Source organism: Gallus gallus, chromosome 19, assembly GCF_016699485.2.
Source record: "Gallus gallus isolate bGalGal1 chromosome 19, bGalGal1.mat.broiler.GRCg7b, whole genome shotgun sequence".
In the NCBI taxonomy this organism is placed as follows: Eukaryota; Metazoa; Chordata; class Aves; order Galliformes; family Phasianidae; genus Gallus; species Gallus gallus.
This window is the reverse complement of record NC_052550.1, coordinates 1,035,559-1,055,929: the sequence shown is the minus strand read 5'-3', so window position 1 is coordinate 1,055,929 and position 20,371 is coordinate 1,035,559. Positions and strand designations below refer to the sequence as shown.

General features: G+C 55.4%; 2 protein-coding genes across 3 annotated transcripts in view; both read left to right on the top strand.

The window, feature by feature from the left end:
• The window catches only part of RNF43 (ring finger protein 43), a 56,806-nt gene extending 49,754 nt beyond the window's left edge, over positions 1 to 7,052 (top strand). For both annotated transcript variants that reach the window (XM_003642379.6, XM_025142103.3), the window contains one exon: positions 4,015 to 7,052. In XM_003642379.6, coding sequence (XP_003642427.4) covers positions 4,015 to 4,058 — 44 coding nt within the window. In that variant the 3' untranslated portion in view covers positions 4,059 to 7,052. The remainder of the gene's footprint in view (positions 1 to 4,014) is intronic.
• A 1,790-nt stretch (positions 7,053 to 8,842) lies between these two features.
• On the top strand, positions 8,843 to 11,710 carry SUPT4H1 (SPT4 homolog, DSIF elongation factor subunit). The gene is made up of 5 exons (NM_001257286.2): positions 8,843 to 8,930; positions 9,137 to 9,243; positions 9,315 to 9,370; positions 9,763 to 9,816; positions 11,296 to 11,710. The coding sequence occupies exons 1-5, from the start codon at positions 8,862 to 8,864 to the stop codon at positions 11,361 to 11,363; spliced, it is 354 nt and encodes a 117-aa protein (NP_001244215.1). The 5' UTR covers positions 8,843 to 8,861; the 3' UTR covers positions 11,364 to 11,710.
• Positions 11,711 to 20,371: the final 8,661 nt, after the last annotated feature.

Sequence of the window (20,371 nt, the reverse complement as noted above, 5' to 3'; positions counted from 1 at the left end):
TGATGGGGCTGTGCATTTTCCACGTGGATTTATAGAGAGGAGTGAGACTTTTCTGGTGGCATGAGAGGGGCACTCTGTGTTAAGGAGGGTGTGAAGTCCAATGGCAAGAAACACAAAATCCCCAGTTGTGCCTAAGTAGAAATTAAGTGGTATTAGGGTTATAGTACACTGCTTTAGCACGGACTGCAAAAGAAGAGCCCATATAAACATGAGGCTCATGAAATAATAGTGAAAGAAGCACTGGAAAGAACGAAATGCTTTTGGACACAGGCATTGCTTAAAGACACAGAAGCAGAAGCCCAGAGTCACACATCTCACCAGCCAGAAAAAGGCCCCAAAAAGGGCTGGCGGGGCAGTGCAATTACAAACAATAAACCATTCTTCAAAAGTGAAGGTGTGGCCAGACGAGTAATCAGAAGGGTTGGATATAAAGCTAAGAGCAGAGCCACATGAGGCAGCAAGGGAAGACTTCTGTGAGCAGCTTGTGCAAAGCAGAAGGGCTATTAATGCAAAGATGTTCATCTCCATCAGTAGGAAGAAGCGTGCCGGAGGCTCTGCGGCAGTAAGGTGTGTCTAAGAGGGCTGTTCAAGGGCAGAGCATAACAGAGGAGCAAAATGAACTTCCTGCATCAGTGATCAGCAGCGAAGTGCTCGAGGAGGTTCTCACCCCAGCACAGCTCATGGGTTAGAGGATCCCTCCCAGATCACAGCATCAACGTGAGCATTTCTGAAACCCATCAATAAAGCGAACGGTAAAAAATAGCCAGAGGTGTGCGTTACTCACCAGAGCATCATGCAAAGGCTCTGACTTTAAAAAAGAGCCAAACCACGAACGTGGACTGCAATCTGCTACCCATGCCCAGAGCCAGAAGGAAGAGCTGAGGGCAACGTCAGCTTCAAATAGCTGGAGCCACAGAGCAGTGAGCCTGACTTTCCTGCCAAGCAGATTGTTACAAATTCAAATCCAGGGTCTGACTTGTAGACAAATGGCTAAGTGTGAAATCCAGGGGAGGAGGCAGCACAGCTTTTGTAGAGAAAGATAACACTTCCCAGATCTTGTAGGGGAATGAGGCTCCCAAAGGATAAGAGAGAAGGTGCTCTCAGAGGTAAATAACCAGATGAAAAATAGGAGACAAAGTGCAGATCAGTCTTAGTGGAGAAAAGTTTACTCGGGAAGGGAGAGAAGTGGAGTTCTCCAGCTGTCAGCACCTTTCATCAAGCTCATAAATATCCTGGGCAAGGAGAGGAGATAACAAAGTTTGTAGAAGACAAAATCCTTCAGGACTGTCAGCTTTAAAACTGGTTACAAAGTGCTACAGATGGATCTCCTGTTGCTGAGTTATTGGGCAATAAAGCGGCAGGTGAAATTCCGTGTAAGTAACACAAAATGCCACACAGGGGCAGAGCTGCTTCTGACTACGCATGCACGGCAATGGGCCCTTCTTACAACCTCAGGAAGCAGTCCTGGACTCACTGTGAGTACTTCTGCCAAGAAATTACTCGGAGGGGAGCAGCAGAAAGTGCTGCTGTGCAGTTGTGTGAACCTGAGGTGCTTCCAGAGCTTTAGTGCAACTCATCACCACTTCTCATAAAAGGATGGAGCAGACCTGGGAGAAGTACAGGAGGGTGCAGTCACAGTGACTGCAGAATGACCAGCGGTGGATATGATACAAACTCAGGGAGAGCAGAGCAGACGGCAGCGAAGAGGAATTCACTCTTTCTTATAACAAATTAAGTAGTGGCATCAAATGGGAAATGGAAGCTTTGCAACACCCGGTAAGGTAAGGTGTGCTTCAGAGTGGTGCTCAGTGCCCAGAGGATGTAAGCGCCAGAAGTAAAATGGGTTCGAGAGCCTAGATCAAGAGCTGTCAAATGCAGAGATGCAGATATCATCTCTGGCTCAGGAAGTCCCTGAAGCAGGGTATCCAGAAGCTGACAGTGTTCCTGTGGGTCACGGCACCCTCCAGGTGCGTGCATACCTTGCCCAGCTCAGGTGAGGCTGGATTTTGGTGAGGCTGAATCACAGCCCCTGCAGAAACTCCCCTTTCCCAGGCAGTGCCACACACTGGCATTGTGGCATACCAGGGCACCAGTGACGATCCCAAAGATGCCTGCAGCACCTTGGAGTTCATACGGCTCTTCTTGGTGTGGTTTGCATAAAGATACATCCCTGCTTCCCCTGCCTGGGAGATGAGCCTGAGACTTACAGCTCTGACTCATTTCTCTGAAGAATCAATCCTCAAGCAATGCTGAATGGATCCTTTTAAGAGAAGTCAGACATCTAGCAGCGAGTTACAGCTAGATGGCTTCCTAAGCCACCCCGGCACACTCAGATCTCATCCCTGGGCAGACAAAATGCTCCCAGCACAGAGTGGTGGAACTTCGTGCTTTCTCTCTGGGAAGTCTCATCCCCTGCAGCATGTCAGCATCCTTCCTCACTCCCCATCTCCTGCTCCTTTTCACAGCCATTCCCTTTCATGTCATGTCTTTGATCTTTACTAGAGAGGGAGAAAGGGATTAGGGGAAGAAAAGACCACCATTACAAGCTGACACCCACTGGACAAGATCTCTGTTCCATCTGCAAGGTGCATTCCTTCAGGTCTCCGCCCTGTGGGGGTCTCCAACTCATCAGCTGCGGATCACCACCCTCTCCATCTCCTGATTCAGGACCTTTTTACACTTCTCTTTCAGTTTGTGTAAGAGGGGACACTCATACAGGTGCAGTTTTCAGAAAACAGTTTGATAATCCTCTTTGAGACTCAAGGCTTCTGACCGACCACAGGGCAGTTGAGGCTGTCTGCCCTCCTGTGCACTGTAAGTCAGCACACCCGAGGAGCAGCTGGCAGAGACTTATTCAGTGGGCTGCTGATATACATCACCAATGCCAGATCTCACAGACTCTTTCTTCTGGTACTTCAGCCACGACATGCACACATATATATGTATAATGCTGCGTCTGTCCATTAATTTTCCCACATCTGTGAGCTACGCTTTCAAAGCAGAATCTCTTTTAGTTGTTTTTCTTCCCATATATTTAATTTGCAGAAGTCCTTTTCCTACAGCTGGTGATTTGTAAGGAGCAAGAGTTTTCTGTGATTCTGATTTGAAAAGTTGTTTTGAATTGCTCTCTCTGAACAGCTGCATGGGCATTTGTTTCCTTTTGATCTCAAGAACATTCAGGAAAAGGGAAATGTGAAAAATAGTGCATGTATGCATTTTCTGGGCTGTGCTTACCCCGTGTGAGAGCTCTGGGCAGGCTTGAGAGACATCAGGGAAAGGGAACACAGTGTACATGTCAACGCTTAGCCACATTAGGGAGAAAAGGACTGTCTGAAGCAGTAACCAAGGGTGCACGGTTTCTAGGCAGCTCTTACACTGAGTGTTTCAATGCAACCTACTCAGCACTTGCCTGTCAATAATTCACCAGGCAGATGGGGCTGGGAAGGAAGGAAGCACAGTCCCTGCTGGCTGGGTGCAGGGCACTGCTGTGAGCAGCCAACCAACACTCACTGGGTTTGGTGGTTTTGGGGACTCAGAATGCCTTGAAACACCTGTGCTATACCCTTCTTGCACGCACTCCTCTCTTGCAGTCTCTTTTTGTTGTCGGAAGTTCCTTTTGTTGCTGTCCCTCGTGCCTGGGTGATGGTGTGAATATGAGCCGGCAGTGTTTTCTGGTGCTGATCACTTTCACATGGCTGTACAGATTTTCCTCAAAGAGCACACATCAAAAAGTCCCAAAAGCAAGCACCTAGCAGCAGGATGAATCCTGGGATGCACCACATCCTCAGCCTGCCTTTTCTGAATATTCAAATAGGAGTTTGATGTCTTATATTTATGTTTTGTTCTGTCTTAACATAGAGGAATAACCTGATTGTGGAGGTGGCCAGAAGAGTCCCTCCAAAATGCTGGGAGAAACGTTGTGGCTTCCACTGCAGAATCTGTTCTCTCTATTGCAGTGGTCAGCACGAGGACCTGGAGCATTCGGCTTACACTTTATTCTTTTTTTGACTGCAGGATCTGAAGAGGAGATCCAGGATGTCCGTGAACACTCAGTTTAACAAGACACTGGCTCATTTGCTTATGGGAGAGCTGGAGTGGACAAAGATGTTCAGCAAACCAGCCGGAGTGGAGCTCACACCTCAGTGTCTGCACGTATTGACCAGTCCTGAGCTGCATGGCCCAGCCGTGGTCAGACCGCACATAAGCAGTGTGATGTTTGTGTCCTCCTCAACGTTTCCACATTGCAATGGTCACAAAAACACAGAGCTGTGTTCTCCAGGTCCTCTTCTCCTCTGAAGGCACAGACAGCCCACCTTCATCCAGAGGCATCTGTCTGCGTGGGCTGGCTCACTCAGAGACCAGTCCTGGGAGTCCCCAGCTGGAGAGCTCGCAGAGTGAGTGCAAGCTGCTATTCTGGCGTGTTCGTGCCGCAGAAGGTTTGGAAAAACACTTCAGAAATGAACAAGCCTTCAAGACCAAAAGCTGCAGGAATGACTTTCTGTGGCCTGGTAGCTCCCGACTTCATTTCCACTCTTAGGTCAAAAGCCAGACTCCTTCATTTAACTTTTCCACTCTTGTTTCAGATTCAGGAACAAGGTATTCTCCATCCCAGCACTCACAGGTCTGCCCTGAAAGGTGCTTCTTCCGACTTCATTGGAAACCAACATCTCTCACCACTTTTGACCACTTCATTGTCCCTCAGCTGAAGCCAACTCAGCCATGTGCTGCGTTTTGCCAGCAGTAGTGGAGATGAAGACCCAGAGACAATGTCACAGTTTCTGGAAAGTAGCTGGGTCAGATTCTCTGCATTGCAAAGAATCTACCCTCTCATCTCCTAATGTGAATGCATCTCTCTTTCACCCTGTAACACCTCCATCTACTCTCAAAACAGGTGTGGACAGCTCTGTTTAGAGCTTATATGTTTTGAGCATATTTCGAAGTTGAGATGGCCCCATCACAGGAGTTGTGGCAAATCCTTGATTTCACATAGCTCCTGCTTCTCTCCTGCTTTTCTCGTTCCCCCAAGTAAAAAAAAAATAAAAATCCCAGTAAAAACATGTGTAATAAATGCAGAGCAGAGCCCCATCTATCACCCAGCCTTATCTTTGTACTTCTGTGAGACACTTGGAATGCCACCTGCTCTTGTTTCCTATGTCTCCTAATTTGGTGATATTCAAGTAAAATAAATTCCAGCAAATTCACACCATGATACCCAAACAGTTTTCATACAGCGAGGATTTAGACTGTAGAGTTCACTGCCTTAACTGACCATTCAGGCCAAAGAATTAGCCAGAATCCCACATGGAGTGCACATTTATAGGGCACCAAGACTATCTCAGGTCTTCAGAGTTAATGAAACATTGGGAAGGGTAGGTCAGTAGAGCTGAAGGTAACTTCTGACAGAAACCTGGTATAGAGACAGAAGTTCCCCATCTCCTCTCTGATAATCTCTCTGTATCTTCCTGTGAAGCAGCAGCTTCTTCCTCAGTTCAAGAGCTCATAGGCTAGATAGTCCCAGTTCAGATAAATCCAGCCTCTGCCTTCCTACTCTTCTGATGAAAGCTTTTACGGGGCTTGCTGCCCTTAATCTTTGAAAGAGGCATCTTTGTCCCAGCTTCATGTCACTAACATGAGTTATTAAAAGCAGACCAGTAAGACTGCTTTAAACAAAACATAAATCCCTTGCTAGTGTTCCTTTTCTTGTCTCCTGTGATCAAGCTGCTGCAGGACCCTGCAGACAAGAGAAGAGCTAAATTTTTCATATCAAAGAGCCCAGCAGAATTGCATGCTAACCTTTTCAGGCTCCTCTCGTCTGTCCTACAAAGCAAGCAGAAGACACAAGTCCAGATGTTTTCTCCCTTGCAGGAAAGCCGGTCTTGAAGAGAAAAAAGAAAGCCAGGAACAGGTCTAGATTCCCCCTGTTCAACTTCTTGTGCATGTGGCACATGGCTTGTCTCAACCAGCCCCCTACATCTTTGGCCATCCCAGAGGGCTCAGATGACTTCACAGATGGGGGTGATGAAGTCAGGGTGCTCCCACTGGTTTCTTTAGGAGTCAAGAAGGCTGAGAGCCTCCAGGGATGCATTTCACTGCCTCAAAGGAACGAGTGCCTAGTTTGCAATCTAAAAGTACTCCTTCCCCTCCTAATCCTAAAAAAAAAGGAGGACTGAATTTCAGCAAGCCCCAAGCTTCTTGGAGAAAGTGGTCAGTACTAACAAACTCTTTCCACTCCCTACTGCAGTATTACCGGGCTGTGCAGGGCAACGCCCGCCTTAAAGTGTTTTCATTTTCTGATTTTTATGCTGCTGCTACTTTTCATTCAGAAAACAGACATCTCCAATGCTGGGCCCTCTCGGTGGGGCTTGCTGAGCTGAACGTATGCAGGTCTGTGTAGCTGGGATCTCAGGTGGGATGAGAGAGAGGAACTCTGCAGGAAGATGGTTTTCGAAATCCTTTTCTGTAGACGGACTACAATCCTCAGCCACCTAAAAGGGAAGTGATGTCTGAGAACTTGGGAAATGGTTCCTCTCGGTTCCTGCACCTCTCGCTTCAGAGCAATACTTTTGAGTGGTCAGTATCGGTCACTGCATGTCCTCAGCACCACTGCAGTGAAACAGCATTTGTTTTCCTTTACTGAGTCCAAAGACCCAGCTGAAAACTGATGGAAGCCAGAGCATCCCAACCTCGTTCTACCCACAACCAAACCAGCAGTCCCTCCCCAGGGACCACTTTCTTCCCAGGACCTTCAGCCCCACCATTATGGGTTGCTGTGGGCAGAGTGCCTGGGCCGGCTGGACTTCCTCCGATTCTGCACAGAGCCTCTGCTCCTCCCTTTTTTAAAGTTCAGATCCTTCTAAATGTGAATACAAGTTTGTTTTTTGTTTTGTTTTGCTGAGTCTATCCTGGGCTTGGGAATAAATTATCAACCAAAAATGGAAGAATAGGTTTTATATATATGCAAAACTGTATTTATGTCTGATAAAAAACAAAGATGTGTGAATATGCTGATGTGCTCAGAAATATATTTATTTACTAATATATTTATCCACGTACCCGGCCTGCTCGCGTGTTTTTGTTCTGTACAAAGCCACCAGGTGTGTGTTTTAAGGAGTTTCGGGGCTGAAGTTCTGTGAGACGTGTGAGGGACGGGCAGGTGACATGAGACAGCCAACATGGCTTCACCAAGGGCAGAGCATCCCACACATCTGGTGGCTTTCTGTGATGTGATGGCAACAGTGGACAAAGGAAGGGCAACTGATGGTGTGTACCTGGACTCCTGCAGGACCTTTGACATGGTCCCCCACCGCATCCTTATCTCTGAATTGGAGAGAGATGGGTTCAAAGGGTGGAATATTTGGTGGATAAGGAATTGGTTGGAAGGTCACAGGCTGTGGTCAATGTCTGTATCAGATGGAGGCGGTGATGAGTGGTGTCCCACAGGGGTCCGTCTTGGGACCTGTATTCTAACGTCGTTATCAGTGACACAGATGATATTAAGTGCACCCTCAGCAAGTTTGCAGATGACAGCAAGCTGAGTGGTGCAGCTGACAGAACAGAAGGAAGGGATGCCACCCACAGGGACCTTCACAAACTCAAAACAAACAACAAAGCCAAACAAACAACAAACAAGCAACAAAAACAAACAGCAAAGCCAAGCGCAAGGTGCTGCATTTGGGTGGGGGCAATTCCAGATACGGATACGGACTGGGAGAAAAACTCAGAGTAACGCTGTGGAGAAGGACATGAGGGTCCTGGTAGATGAAAGACTTACCATGAGCCAGCAGTGTGCAGCCCAGAAAGCCGCCAGCAGCCCGGGCTGCATCAGCAGAGGGGTGGCAGCAGGCAGGGAGGGGACTGTCCCCCTCTGCTCTGCCCTCGTGAGGCCCCACCTGGAGTCCTGCGTCCAGGCCTGGGGCCCCCAGCACAAGAAAGACGTGGGGCTGTTGGAGCGGGTCCAGAGGAGGGCACGAGGGTGCTGAGAGGGCTGGAGCACCTCTGCTGTGGAGACAGGCTGAGGGAGCTGGGGGTGTTCTGCCTGGAGAGGAGAGGAGAGGAGAGGAGAGGAGAGGAGAGGAGAGGAGAGGAGAGGAGAGGAGAGGAGAGGAGAGGAGAGGAGAGGAGAGGAGAGGAGAGGAGAGGAGAGGAGAGGAGAGGAGAGGAGAGGAGAGGAGAGGAGAGGAGAGGAGAGGAGAGGAGAGGAGAGGAGAGGAGAGGAGAGGAGAGGAGAGGAGAGGAGAGGAGAGGAGAGGAGAGGAGAGGAGAGGAGAGGAGAGGAGAGGAGAGGAGACCTCACTGCAGCCTTCAGGCCCCTAACAGGGCGTACAGGAAAGCTGAGAAGGGACTGTTTATCAGGGAACACAGTTAGATGACAAGAGGTTTTATACTAAAAGAGGGGAGATTCAGGTTAGATATCAGGAGGAAATTCTTCACCCAGATGCAGTGAGGTGCTGCACTGCTGCCCAGAGCTGTGTGTGCCCCATCCCAGGAGGGGCCTCAGACCATGGATGGGCCCTGCACAGCCTCAGCCGGTGCCCGGTCAGTCGCTCAGCAGCCCTGCCCGCAGCTCGCGTTGGAACGAGGTGACCTTCGAGGTCCCTCCACCCCAAAGCCGTTCTCTGACTCTACGATCACGATGACGCCGTTTCAGACCGCCGCTCCGAGTGCCGCAGCCTCGCGTCAGCCCCGCGCTGAGGGAGCAGCGGCCCCCACCGTGCGTGCCGCAGCCCGGCCGGGCAGCCCAGGACAGTCCCGAACCCGCAGCCCCGCGCCGCTCCCAGGCCCGCCCCCCCCGGCTCTCTGCCGCCCCCTTCCGGGCGCTGTCCGCTCCGGCCCCGTTCTGCGCGTGCGCGGCGGCCGCAGCAATGGCGCTGGAGACCGTCCCCAAAGACCTGCGGCACCTCCGGGCCTGCCTGCTCTGCTCCCTCGTCAAGGTGCGCTCCGCCGGGCCCGCGGCCTTCTCCCCGCCCCGCAAGGGCCGCTTTATCCGGGCTTTCCCCCCTCCCCGCCCTGCCAGGGCCCGTCCCGCCCCGTTCGGGCCTTCCTCCGCCGCCGCTGCCCCCCGCGGGGCCTCGCGGGTCGCTGCGGGACGCGGTCGCTGTGCTCGGTGTTCTCAGTGGTTCCGTGGTTCCCCGCGCAGACCCTCGAGCAGTTCGAGTACGACGGCTGCGACAACTGCGATGCCTACCTGCAGATGAAGGGCAACCGCGAGATGGTTTACGACTGCACCAGCTCCTCCTTCGATGGGTGAGGGGCCGGGATGGGCCGCGCGGTGGCAGCGGGCGGTGTCGGTCCCCTGACGGCCCTCTCTCCCGCAGGATCATCGCCATGATGAGCCCCGAGGACAGCTGGGTCTCCAAGTGGCAGCGCATCAGTGAGTGTCGTTCGCTGTTCTGCCCCGAACCCTTCTCTCACAGTGATAGGGAGAGGGGGAACGGCTTTAAACAGAAAGAGGGGAGACTCGGGTCTGACGTGAGGGGGAAATTCTTCGCACAGAGGGCAGTGAGGCACTGCACTGCTGCCCAGAGCTGTGGGTGCCCCATCCCTGGAGGTGCCCCAGGCCATGGAGGGGCACCCAGCCCAGGGCAGGGATGGGGCCGTGAGGTCCCTTCCAACCCTAAACTGCTCTGCAGTTCTGTGACGCTGGGCAGCAGGATTTGTTCCTTGGGCTGCTGCAGCTCCTGAGGAGGGGGCGCCTGCACAGGGTGAGGCTGCCGGGGCCGTTTTCCCACCCTGCTGCTGCACTCAGTGCTTTCTTTCCCACAGGTAACTTCAAGCCGGGTGTGTATGCAGTGTCTGTGACCGGCCGTCTGCCCCAAGGTAACGCTGCTGCTGTGTGAGGGAGCGCTGCTGCACAGGTGGCCGCTGAGGGATGGGTTATTCTGTGTACTCGGCACTGTATATTGCCCAGTTACACTCTCTGAGTGTGTTACGCTGTGCTGACCTGATGAAGTAAGCATTTGGGGGTCCATTGAACAGTGTTAGAACATGGAGAGCACAGGCCCAGAGCATGAAAGGATTTGCCAGGTGATTACAAAAAGGTGTGGAATGGGAGGCAGGGTTCCCTGTTCTGCAGGCAGGCTGTCTGTGGTCAGCCAGCATTCCGCTTGCCAAAAGTTGGTGTGAACATTCTGCTGAATAAAACCTGTGATGCCAGACTGCACATAAGAGTGGTGATGAAATGTGATTAAAGCCTGGCTGCGGAAAGGGTGCACACTTCAAGCTGTACAGCTTCAAGGAGACAAAAATGAATGGTGTGGAAAGGGGTGCTGGTGGGAGAACGGTCTTGAGGAGGACAGGTGAGCAGACGTCCCTTTCCACTGCAGTACTGCACTGAGGGCTCACATCAAGCTAAGGTGGCATTTGTTCCTTTATAGGTGCAGTAGAGATTTGGCCCTACCTTCGTAAAGCAGAAATCACGTTTTCCATTTCTCCTGTCTGCAGCCCGAGATCAGACTCCTAACCTGTGTTCCAAGAGGGCTGCAGTCCCCCACACCCGGTGTAAAAGCTGTACTTCTGTTTGGAATGCCAGCTCCTTTATTCCTAACCTGAGCTCCACCATCTGTGTTAGGGGACAGCTGAAACACCGTGAGGCATGAGGCCTCCTGGCACTGCTTTGGACACATCTGAAGCAAGTAGAGCGTAGCAGTGATGCCATGTGCTCCGTGCAGCTGCAGGCAGAGCGCAGCTGTGAGCACAGGGCAGGAGGGGATGCATATGGGAAATGCTCTCAGGCCTTTCTTAGTGTGGGGAACATCCTCACATCACGGGCAGAAGCAAGAAGGTGCTGGGGAGCATGGGAACCAGCAGGCTGCACCCGAGGGCCTTGCAGGCTGTCATTTGGCTGTCCATGCTGTCTGGTACTGGTGAGAGCTGTCCTGAATCGCATGATGCTCTTCTGCTATTGCTGCTATGGTGCTACTTAGAAGGTGGGACTTGCAGACAAGTCACAGAAGTGACCTGGAGGCTTAAGAACAACCTGTAAGAGCTTGACCTATGCAGTACAGTCATGATATTCAAACATCTGCAGGTAGAAAATAATGCAAATAAAGGCTTTGCCCAGCTTCTTTTTTCCAGGGCAAAACTTGAGTTGATATTTGGGTGCTCTGTCTAGGCATTTTAACTAGAGGAGGAGGGAACACTCTTACCAGTGAAGTTGACACACTGTTAGAAGGAACTCAGAAGAAGTTTGTCCAGTTCTTTAGCTCTGCAATGAAAGCTACATGATAGAGCAACCAGATTTTTTTAGGGCTTCTCATTCCTAGTGAATTCTGAAATGTGTTTGTGTCCTTGTTGCAGGGATCGTCCGAGAGCTGAAGAGCCGTGGTGTGGCTTACAAGTCACGAGACACAGCTATCAAAACCTAAGGGGCTCTCGTGCTGCGTGGAGGATTCCCAGGTGCTCTGCTGGGCTGCTCAGTGAGGCAGCTGGCACGTGGGGCACTGCTCTGAAACCTTTTAGTTTTAGCATGAGGGACCTGGACTCTGAGGGAGCTGCTGGCTCAGCTGGTCTCGCTCAGTACCTCTGCACTCAGCCATGCCACTGTTGGACCACAAAGACCTTAAAATCGGTTGCATCCTTGACAGGGAGGGGAGTGGGAGTAGGTCTGGGAAAGAAGTGTTTAATGGTGATGCACAAGCCTTTTGTAGTCAGTGTGGGTAAGAGGAGCTGGGACACAACTGTAAATATTTCAATAAAACATGCTTTCTGGTCAGAGTGGAGTCCATCGTGTATAATCAGTGCTGGTTTCACCCACCACGAGGAGAAGAAGGTGTGGGAAGGGGTTTTGCATCAGTCCCAGGTCTGCCACACTGCTGGTGTGGTTTGGAATTTACAGCCACCACCATTTTGTCCATATGGCAAAAAATCCCAGCTCAAGAAGTGGATCCTACCCTGGCTGAGCATGGGTGTCCATCCTTGTGGGAACAGGACTTGGGATTTGTGCTTTATGTCTCTTTGCTGGAGGGAATATGTAGGATGAGGTACAGAGTACTCCACATATGGGGGTCACAGTGCCCTGGGCCTGCAGGGTCCTATAGCAGGGATGGGAAGCAGACTTGGAGGACTCCTGGTCTGCTGTTGCTCAGTGCAGGCAGAGTGAGATGAGCCCATTGCTGGTGTAACTGGGAGGCAGCTCTGTGAAACAAGCTTTTTTATTCTTCTACAGTAATCCTGTACATGATAAGCCTAGTTTTTGTGTTCTATATACAGATACAAACGTTGAAAAACGAATAAAAGCCTGAAAAGTGACTGCATTTGGTTTAGGAAGAAAGCAGCTGCAGTGAAGGTAATGCATTGCTGGCAGGGCTGATGATAGGAGCAGCAAGGCATTGCGTTCTTGGTCCTGCTCTGCCTCATGGAGCTGGCCCTGGAGAGTCCCATCTTGAGGACATGGAGCAGCAGGTGCAGGTCCTGGGGCGTGGGAGGGCGCTGGACCTGGCCTTCATGCCTCCCTGATGAATGTCCCAATCTCCAAAGTTACCTAATGATTACCCTCCAGGCTCACTTGGTTGCAGACAGACCTTAGAGGAGTCCAAAAGGGCTACGGGTGGGTGTAGCATCACGGCCGGGTGTGACTGCCACGTGTTAAGGCCTGGAGATATTGGGCCCTCGGGGGTATTTCTGGACAGGCTGTGCAGGGAGAGGCACAGGGCGAGCTGGGGATCCTGTGGGGTGCAGCTTTAGGAAAACCACCTCCAGTGCTGCTGGATGAGGTTGGTGAGAACTGATGAGGTTCAGATCAAAGTGGGTCCAGGAGGATGAGCTGGGCGGCTTTCTCCATCAGGAGGCGGTGGGTCTGGGAAGTGAGGTTGTGGCTCTGGACGGGCTGGAAGGACGTCGGTGCGTGGCAGACAATCGAGGACAATCGTCGCGGCCGTGCCCAGCTCTGCAGCATCGCTGCTCAAATGCCACGGGGTGGCAGCAGGGCTTTGTGGAGCTGGGCTGGGGCCTGGGGACGGGGATGGGGAGCAAAGCCGCTGGAGCGGCCCTGAGCAGGAGACATGGGAGCACATCTCCATATTCCATCTCAGCTCCTTGGGGGCTGTACTGCAGGCTGTCCCCACCTTCCCGGTCTCCAGAGGTGGGGGGGGCTCGTGCAAAGCACATTAGCTGTCATGTCCGCTGGTGCAGGGCTGACAGAAGGGCTCTGTGCAGTGCTCCAGGCAGTGCAGCGTGCTCAGCCGGGATCCAGGTGTGGGTCTGTGGGCTTGGAGGAGGCTCCAGTAACTCATTCATCACCTGGGACTGAGAGCTTCGCTTAGAAAATCATCCCCATAGAGCAGCACGCGCTGTCACTGTGCCGCCCAAGTAAGATGGTTGGGGGGTGTAAACCCCCCATAGACACCTCATGTCTCGCAGGGTGCAGCCCCCCCTGGATAATGCGGAGCGTAGACTGGCGGGAGCTGCAGTGCGGGTGGAATAGAGCCAGCACAGTGCAGCAGGCTGCCGGGCACCGGTGGTCTTTCACAGGGATCCTCCTCTGCCTGCAGCAGATCGCAGCGCTTCCAAAAACGTGGTGCCTCGAATTGGGCTGACTCTGTGTGCCTCTGCCCATCACCCCCACCGCGCACACCGCATCTCCCAGCCCACGCCGCCGGGGTGACTCATTGCTCCCAGGCTGCTCGGAGCTGAGCGTTGGACTCTGCAAAGCGCCCAAAATGAGCACTTCGGTGATACTCCCTCCATCCCTGGAGCCGCTGCGGCTTTGTAGCAGGAAAAGCAAATGGATGCAAAGCTTTTTTTTTTTTTTTTTTTTTTTTTTTGGCTGAGGAAAGTAGGGCAGGGAGCTCTCACGTTGAAGAAATCGGAGGAAAAATGTGCAGCAGCAGCCTGGGCTGTAAGCTTCCAGCGGGCAGGGAATGTGGATCTGAGTCAGTTCAAGACAGCTCCTCCCCCTGCAGCAAATGACGCCAAAATATCTCAGGCTGCGGGGCTGCATCGCTCTGCCCGTGCACGGCGTGGGAGCTGCCAGGAGGCGGCAGGGCCGGGGGCAGCCCGGCAGGAAGCACGAGCGAGCGCGTTTCTTCGTGCGGGTTTTGAGAACCGATACCCGGCCGTCCCAATGGGCGAGAAAAGCGACGTTCCAAAACCGCAGAGCACACGGTGTGTCTACGTGAGGCAGCTGCAGGCTGCGCTGGGAAATGCCCGGCCTCACTGTCCCCAAGGGGCCCTCTGCTCTTTCCATGTGCGGGGCTTCACATGAGGCGCAGGGACCCCCAGGCCAATGTGGGGCTCCTTCATCAGGGCTGTGAGTCTTGGGTGAGCTGGGCCCTGGTGAGCACCTGCAGGTGAGCGCAGAAGTGCTGGGGGCACCTCTGCAGGACTGTGGGGCTGCGGGCAACGCAGAGTGGGAGCGCCCACCTCTGCCCCCTGGTTTTGCTCCTGCAGCCTCTCTGGTTGCCACTCTGTGCTCATGTCAAGGCTGGGCAGCAGAGATGCTGTGCGGGGCCTTCTGGGGAGGGTCAGTCCCATGTTGCACCAACCTTCAGTCCCTTGGTGCCTCTGGACTTTGTTTTACGAACTCAGGCATCCGTGGGATGCTTGGAGTCTGACTGCAACCAGGTTAATGAGTGGGGGGCTGGGACCCATGATGGTGGGTGCTAAAAGCAAGAAAAAAGCCCTAAATTGAAGCAGGGTGGTGGAACCAGAGAGGGTGACCTAAGGTACATCAGAGCGATGGCCGCTGGTATGAGGGTGGCACAGTCAGGGTGTGAGCTGCTAACTGCAAGCTGAGGTCAGGGGGTGCAGCCCCATCTCACCGTCACCGAACCTGAGCAGGCAGCTCACAGGCAGCGAGACACCAGGTGCCTCTGATGTGGTGGGGATGGGGGTTCTCACCAGGAGGGGCTGCAGGGGAGGAGGGTTGCAGTAACGGTGGCACAAGGGCTGGATGCACAGTTTCAGAGGTGTGGGCGGATGTGAAAGATTTTGAAGCGTGGCAGAGTTGAAGCACAGCTTCCATGTGCGGAGGCCGCAGGGCCTCCCGCGTGCCCGTGATGGAGGCGGCGGGTGAGATGCAATGCAGGAGCTCTGACTTGCGTTAGCGACCCTGGCATTTGCTCCTCGCCAAGTGCAGAGGAAAGGAGGAGATCTCATAGAGAAGGAGCTGGCTGGAGGGTCGGCAGTGCTTGGGGAGGACCTGCAAAGAGCTCACGAAGAAGGGGCTGCCACCCTGGTGCTGTCACTGCTTGCATGCACGGTGCTGTCTGCAAAGCGGCCATCAGCTGCTTCTTGTTGCCTGAACCTGTTAGTGTGCTGGCAGTGCTGGGGTGGCTGTGGAACAGCAGGAGCTGGCAGAGGGTCCCAAACCTCTCCTGGGCAGGAGACCTCCCACCTCCCCAGCGCTTCCTGAGGGTACTCAGCCAAGTGGAGCCGCAGAGCCGGAGTCACAGGGGGATGTGGCAGTCTGACAGCGTCTATCCCATTCCAGTGCTCCTGGGCTCCCTGTGCCCTGGCCCTGCAGCTGGTCCTGCTGCTCACCACGGTGTGCAGCCACGTGTGCTCTGAGCAGTGGTGTTCTGTGTGTCTGGATGCAGCCTAAGTGTGGTCCTGGAGTTGGACGGAGCCCACCAGCCAGACCGAGGCCCCTCGGTACCTGTCCCTGTGTGCCCCTTATCCACCCACCCCCAGTGCTCTCCTTCTCAGCCACCAGCACTGCTCTAAATGTCTGTGTGGAACATGAAAACGATCCCAGCTGGGCTGAGGGCTCTGAGGCCTCCATGCCCGCACTACGTGCTTGATGCAGCTCACTCCTGCTCGGGCCCTCAGGGACACGGCCACTGTCCCGGGGTGCCTGTGATGGAGGTGGGAAGGGAGGGCCAGCATTGCCCACACAGCAGCGGGGCCCTGGGGGGCACAGGGCCCGCCTGGCCCACCGCCCCTTCCCCCACCTGCGAGCCGGTTGCAGCAGGTGACATGGAAAATGTCGGAGCGCTCCGTGCCCCACCGGCACCGCGCAACGGCCCCACATCCGTCATTGGCGCAGACGGGCCGCGATTTGTCTATATATGGGCAAAGCGAGGCGCCGCGTTCTCCACACGGCCCCTGCGCCCGCCCCGCCGCAGCACTTCGGCTTTTTGAGGTTTCCCTTCGCGCTCTCATTTGCCTTCCGCTCGCGGCCCGTTTCACCCGGCAGTTTCTGGTTGACTCACTCCCAACGGCCGCGCTCCCGGTGCGGCACCGGGCCCAGAGATGGGCGCAGTTCTGGCACTGCGGGCAGCCCATCACGCCAGGTGTGGGCGGCAGCCCTGGCACAGCCGCGCTGTGTCCCCCCAGTGCTGCGTGTGCTGCTCGAAGGCTGTGGGCTCAGCCCCACCGGGTCCCACCAGCGGCCTCAAACCATGGGCAGAGAGCAGAGCGCAGCTGGCACTGAGCCTGCTGGGCAGAGCTGGGGATCCCAGCCCGTCTCAGTGTGTCCCAGTCTGTCCCAGTTCAGAGGTGCTGCAGTTCCTTCCTCCTCGTGCCTTCACAACAGCCCTCCTGGCCAGCAGGAGGGCAGCAGCCAGTACTCTGCCCACCCGGCACGTCCCCAAGAGCCACTTTAGGCCTCCATGACGCAGTGCAGCCAGGCCTATGAGCACCTGTGAGCACAGGGCACGCAGGTGACTCCATCCACCGGGGACGTTTGAGGCTGCTCTGACAGGGATGATGGTGGCTTGTGTTGGGAATGCAGTCATTAGGCTTCAGAGTGAACAGCAGCACAAGGAAGGCTCCATCTGGGGCTGGCAGGCACTGCTGGGTGGAGCAGGAGATGCTCCCAGAGATCTGTGCCATTGAGGCTGAGGAGACAGCAGCACGCATACCCCTTTCCCACTCCCCGGGACAGCAGCGAGGGGTCAGGCAGGCAGCCTGTGGTTGAGAGCACTCTTTCCTCTTCCTCCTCCTCCTCTGACACAGCTCCATGAAGCACAGCACAGGCCCGAAGGCAGCTGGCCCGGCCGCCACTTCCCCTGCGTGCAGCAAGCGCCCTGACCACAGCCGAGGGGGGAAGTTGCTGCAAAGAGAGATAAGAAATATCAGCTCTTTCACAGCTCCTGAGCTGCACGGCTCGACAAGGGCCCTTCCCCCTGCCCAGCGGCCTCGGTCAGCTGTGCTGCCACCCCCTGAGCCCCAGCACCCGCTGCCCTGTGCTCATTGATACTGGGAAAGTTACTGGAAAAGCAACAGCAGCGGGGAGTGGGGCCGGGGCTGGCAGCTCCACGAACCATGGGCACTCAGAAGGGAGCAGAAAGGGGCAATGCAGGGAGATGCTGCAGGCGGCCGAGCCACAGCTGAGTGCCCTGAGATGACGGCAGAGATGGGAGCAATGCCAGGTCCCGCTCCACTGCAGGGCTCGGCGTGGGCCAGGAGCTGCCCCAGCACCACGGGGGCTCCGCCGGTTCCCTGCACACCCACGGGCGCAGAGCGAGGCTGGGAGCGCTGGGGGCTGAGTGCTCCCACGAGAGCCCCCCGGAGAGGAAACGCAGCTGCTTCACCTCCCCCCACCAAACCCCAAATGTCTCTGTGATCTCAGCAGCTATTTTGGCTGCGTGTGTGGAGCACAGAGGAATGGGGACCGGGGGGCGAGTTAGAAACTCCCGTGGCCTTGTTTGCCACTTGGCAAAATTAACCAATGGCCGGGGGATGCGGTGAGTTCATCATCAGTCAGAGACTTTCAGACCTCCTCAGCCCATGAAACCAGATCTGCTGATTTCCTTCTTTTTGAGAAACAGGAGGCGGCGGGGGGCTCTGCCGGAGGAGGAACCCAGCCTGGGACACCCAAAATGCCGTGTCCCCTGGCCACGCTCTGCTGCGCAGCCGGGAAAGAGGAAGCATCACCTCCCCCACTTCCCTGCCGGGAAGGCGCCCGGGTCTGCTTTGCGGGGAACGGCCCCCGGGGCACCTGGTTCTGTGGGGCACAGCTCTGCGCCCCGCTGTGCTCCATGGGCCACGGCACCCCCAGCCCGGCTCCTGGCCACGTGCTTCACCCTCCCCCTGGCATACTGCTCCAGCGCCAGCTCTCCTCCTTGAGGGAACAAGCTCCACCTTGCCTCGCAGCCCTATTAGCATTAAATGGAGTTTTTCTCCAATAAGTGATCTCCAAGGGCCTTAGGACCCATCACCAGCCACCCAGACACAGCTCCGGCAGGGCCAGGCTGCCCTCGGAGCAGGGTGTGCTGTGAGCAGCGTGGCCTTGGCCCTACAGTGGGGGAAAGTCCCTCGGCAGCAACGCAGCTCTTTCACTTTGCTTCAGGATGTGGGGGGCTGCTACTGGCTCACCAATTGCACACAGTGGCTTTGTCCCCCTGCCCCACAGGGGACAAATCCACAGCACCCCGACAGCCAGCAGCACAGCAGCTCACCTCGAGGGTGCTGTCTGGTGTGGGGGTGTCTCCGTGCCAGGAGGAACCCGCTCACATTTTTCAGGTGTCCCCAGAAGTGACTGCAGTCCAGGTTGGACAGGGCCCAGAGGTGGCCGGGCAATGGGAGCCAAAGCTGTGGGAGCAGTTCAGCTCCAGTTTGGGAAGAGCCCCACAGCAAATTCCCTCTGTGCCCAAAGCCCCTCTGCCTGCTGTAAGCCCAACACCTGCTGTTGGAGCAAGCCAAATCTCAGCAGCTGCTCAGCTGATTTTGACTTTGCTCCTTCTCTGCTTTCTGCAAACCTCACCAGTGTGATTTCTTGTTAATGTTTCCTCCCAGATGATCAATGCAGAGAATAAATGGTATTGCCCAAAAATGAACATTTAGCACAGCTGCGTGAAACCCATCCCATGATAAAGGCATCCCCATTTACAGCCACTTTTGGGGATTTAGCTCAACATATTTCACCTGGTTTAAGGCACAGCTTTGTGCAGCACTGCTGACCTTCCCTGGCTCCATGCTGCTTTTCTCAGTGAGAGCAGGAGAGCAACGCTGGGAGCCGACCCTTGTGCACACCCACAGCTCTTTGCTCTCGTGTGAGGCTGCAAAACTGCGCTCAGCTTGGAGACGGCATCTGTGCCGTGGGCCCTTGGCTGGGAAACTGGTGCCAGGGTTCACCCCAGGTCCAGTGCCGGTGCTATGGGGCGCTGATGGCCACCCCTTGTGGATCCAACCCCCGAGCAGCGGTGTGAGAGGGATGCGCCCGCCCTGCAGAGCTGGCTTTCATTTTCTTTTCGGGGGCCTCGTGTTCCTGTTGGCCGTTATGGCTTCCTCAGCCGTGGGGAAGTCTGGTGTTGCAGAGCACTGCGTAAAGGAAAGGCTCAGGAAGGTTTCTTGGGCAACACATTTCCTAAAGAGCAGGGCTAGGGCTCGCAGCTCGCTGGCACCCGCGTCCCCTCCTGCTGCACTCCTGCCACGGGGCTCGGGGACCCCAAACCCTCATCCAACGCTGCCATCCCCTCCCTAAGCTCTGCACTGAGGAACACCTGCTGCAGGGCTGGGGTGAGGGGACACAGCAGAGCCCCGCGGGGCCAACCCCACGCTCTGCATCAAGCGCCTGGGTCTTGGGGATGGGGGGGGGGGCACGGCTGCTGTCATCCTGCCCTGTGCAAACAGTGCAAACAGTGCAAACAGTGCAAATAGCTTTTTTTTTTTTTTTTTGCACAAACATGTTTGTTGCTCAGCGCAGCGAGGCCCAGGGGAGCGTAACCGGCTGCTCTGCAACGGCCCCCCGGTGCTTCCGGCGCTGGCGGGCGGCTGCCCCTCGCCCCACGGCTGTGGTCGGGCTGCAGGGTGGCGCTGGGTGGGACCACGCACCGTTATCTCCTAGGCAGCTACGGCTCTTCCTGTGGTCGGGGCCACGTGGGCAGGATGGGGTTAAAAGCAGCCCCGCTCCCCACGGCGGCCCATTGCTCCTCCGGACACCAGCACCCCATAGAGCACCTGCGGCACCGGCACCGGCGTGGGCCACCTGCGCCCTGACTTGGTAACGTACAGAGGGACGTGGCCAGCGGTGGGTGCCCACGTGGAGCAGCGGGGGCCTGGAGGGTCCTGGCAGCCACAGTCCCACCCGATGCCAGGGGGGCGGCGGGCACTAAAGACGTCCTGTGGGTAAGGGGTCCCCCCCTCCCCCCCAGGGCGGAGTGGAGAGGAGGCACCACGGTGGCGGATGGGAGGGAGGAGGTGGGAAGAGGCTGAAGCAGAAGTGCCGCTGAGGGGGATTTCGGTGGCAGCAGGATGGGAGGCGTTGGATGCAGAGCTGTGTGGCAGGTGAGGCTGATGTGGGGCTCCAGTGTGGCAGAGGGGGTGCAGGGATGAGGTTGGAGCAGGGTGTGGGGCTCCGTGTGGCAGCAGGGGCCTCCTGGTGCCACCCAGCACGTGGCCTGAAGGACAATGGGGACACTGAGGGGGTCACTGTGGGAGTGGAAGGGGAGAGGTGGAGGTTCATGAGGAGCCACCGGCCCATGGCACTCCT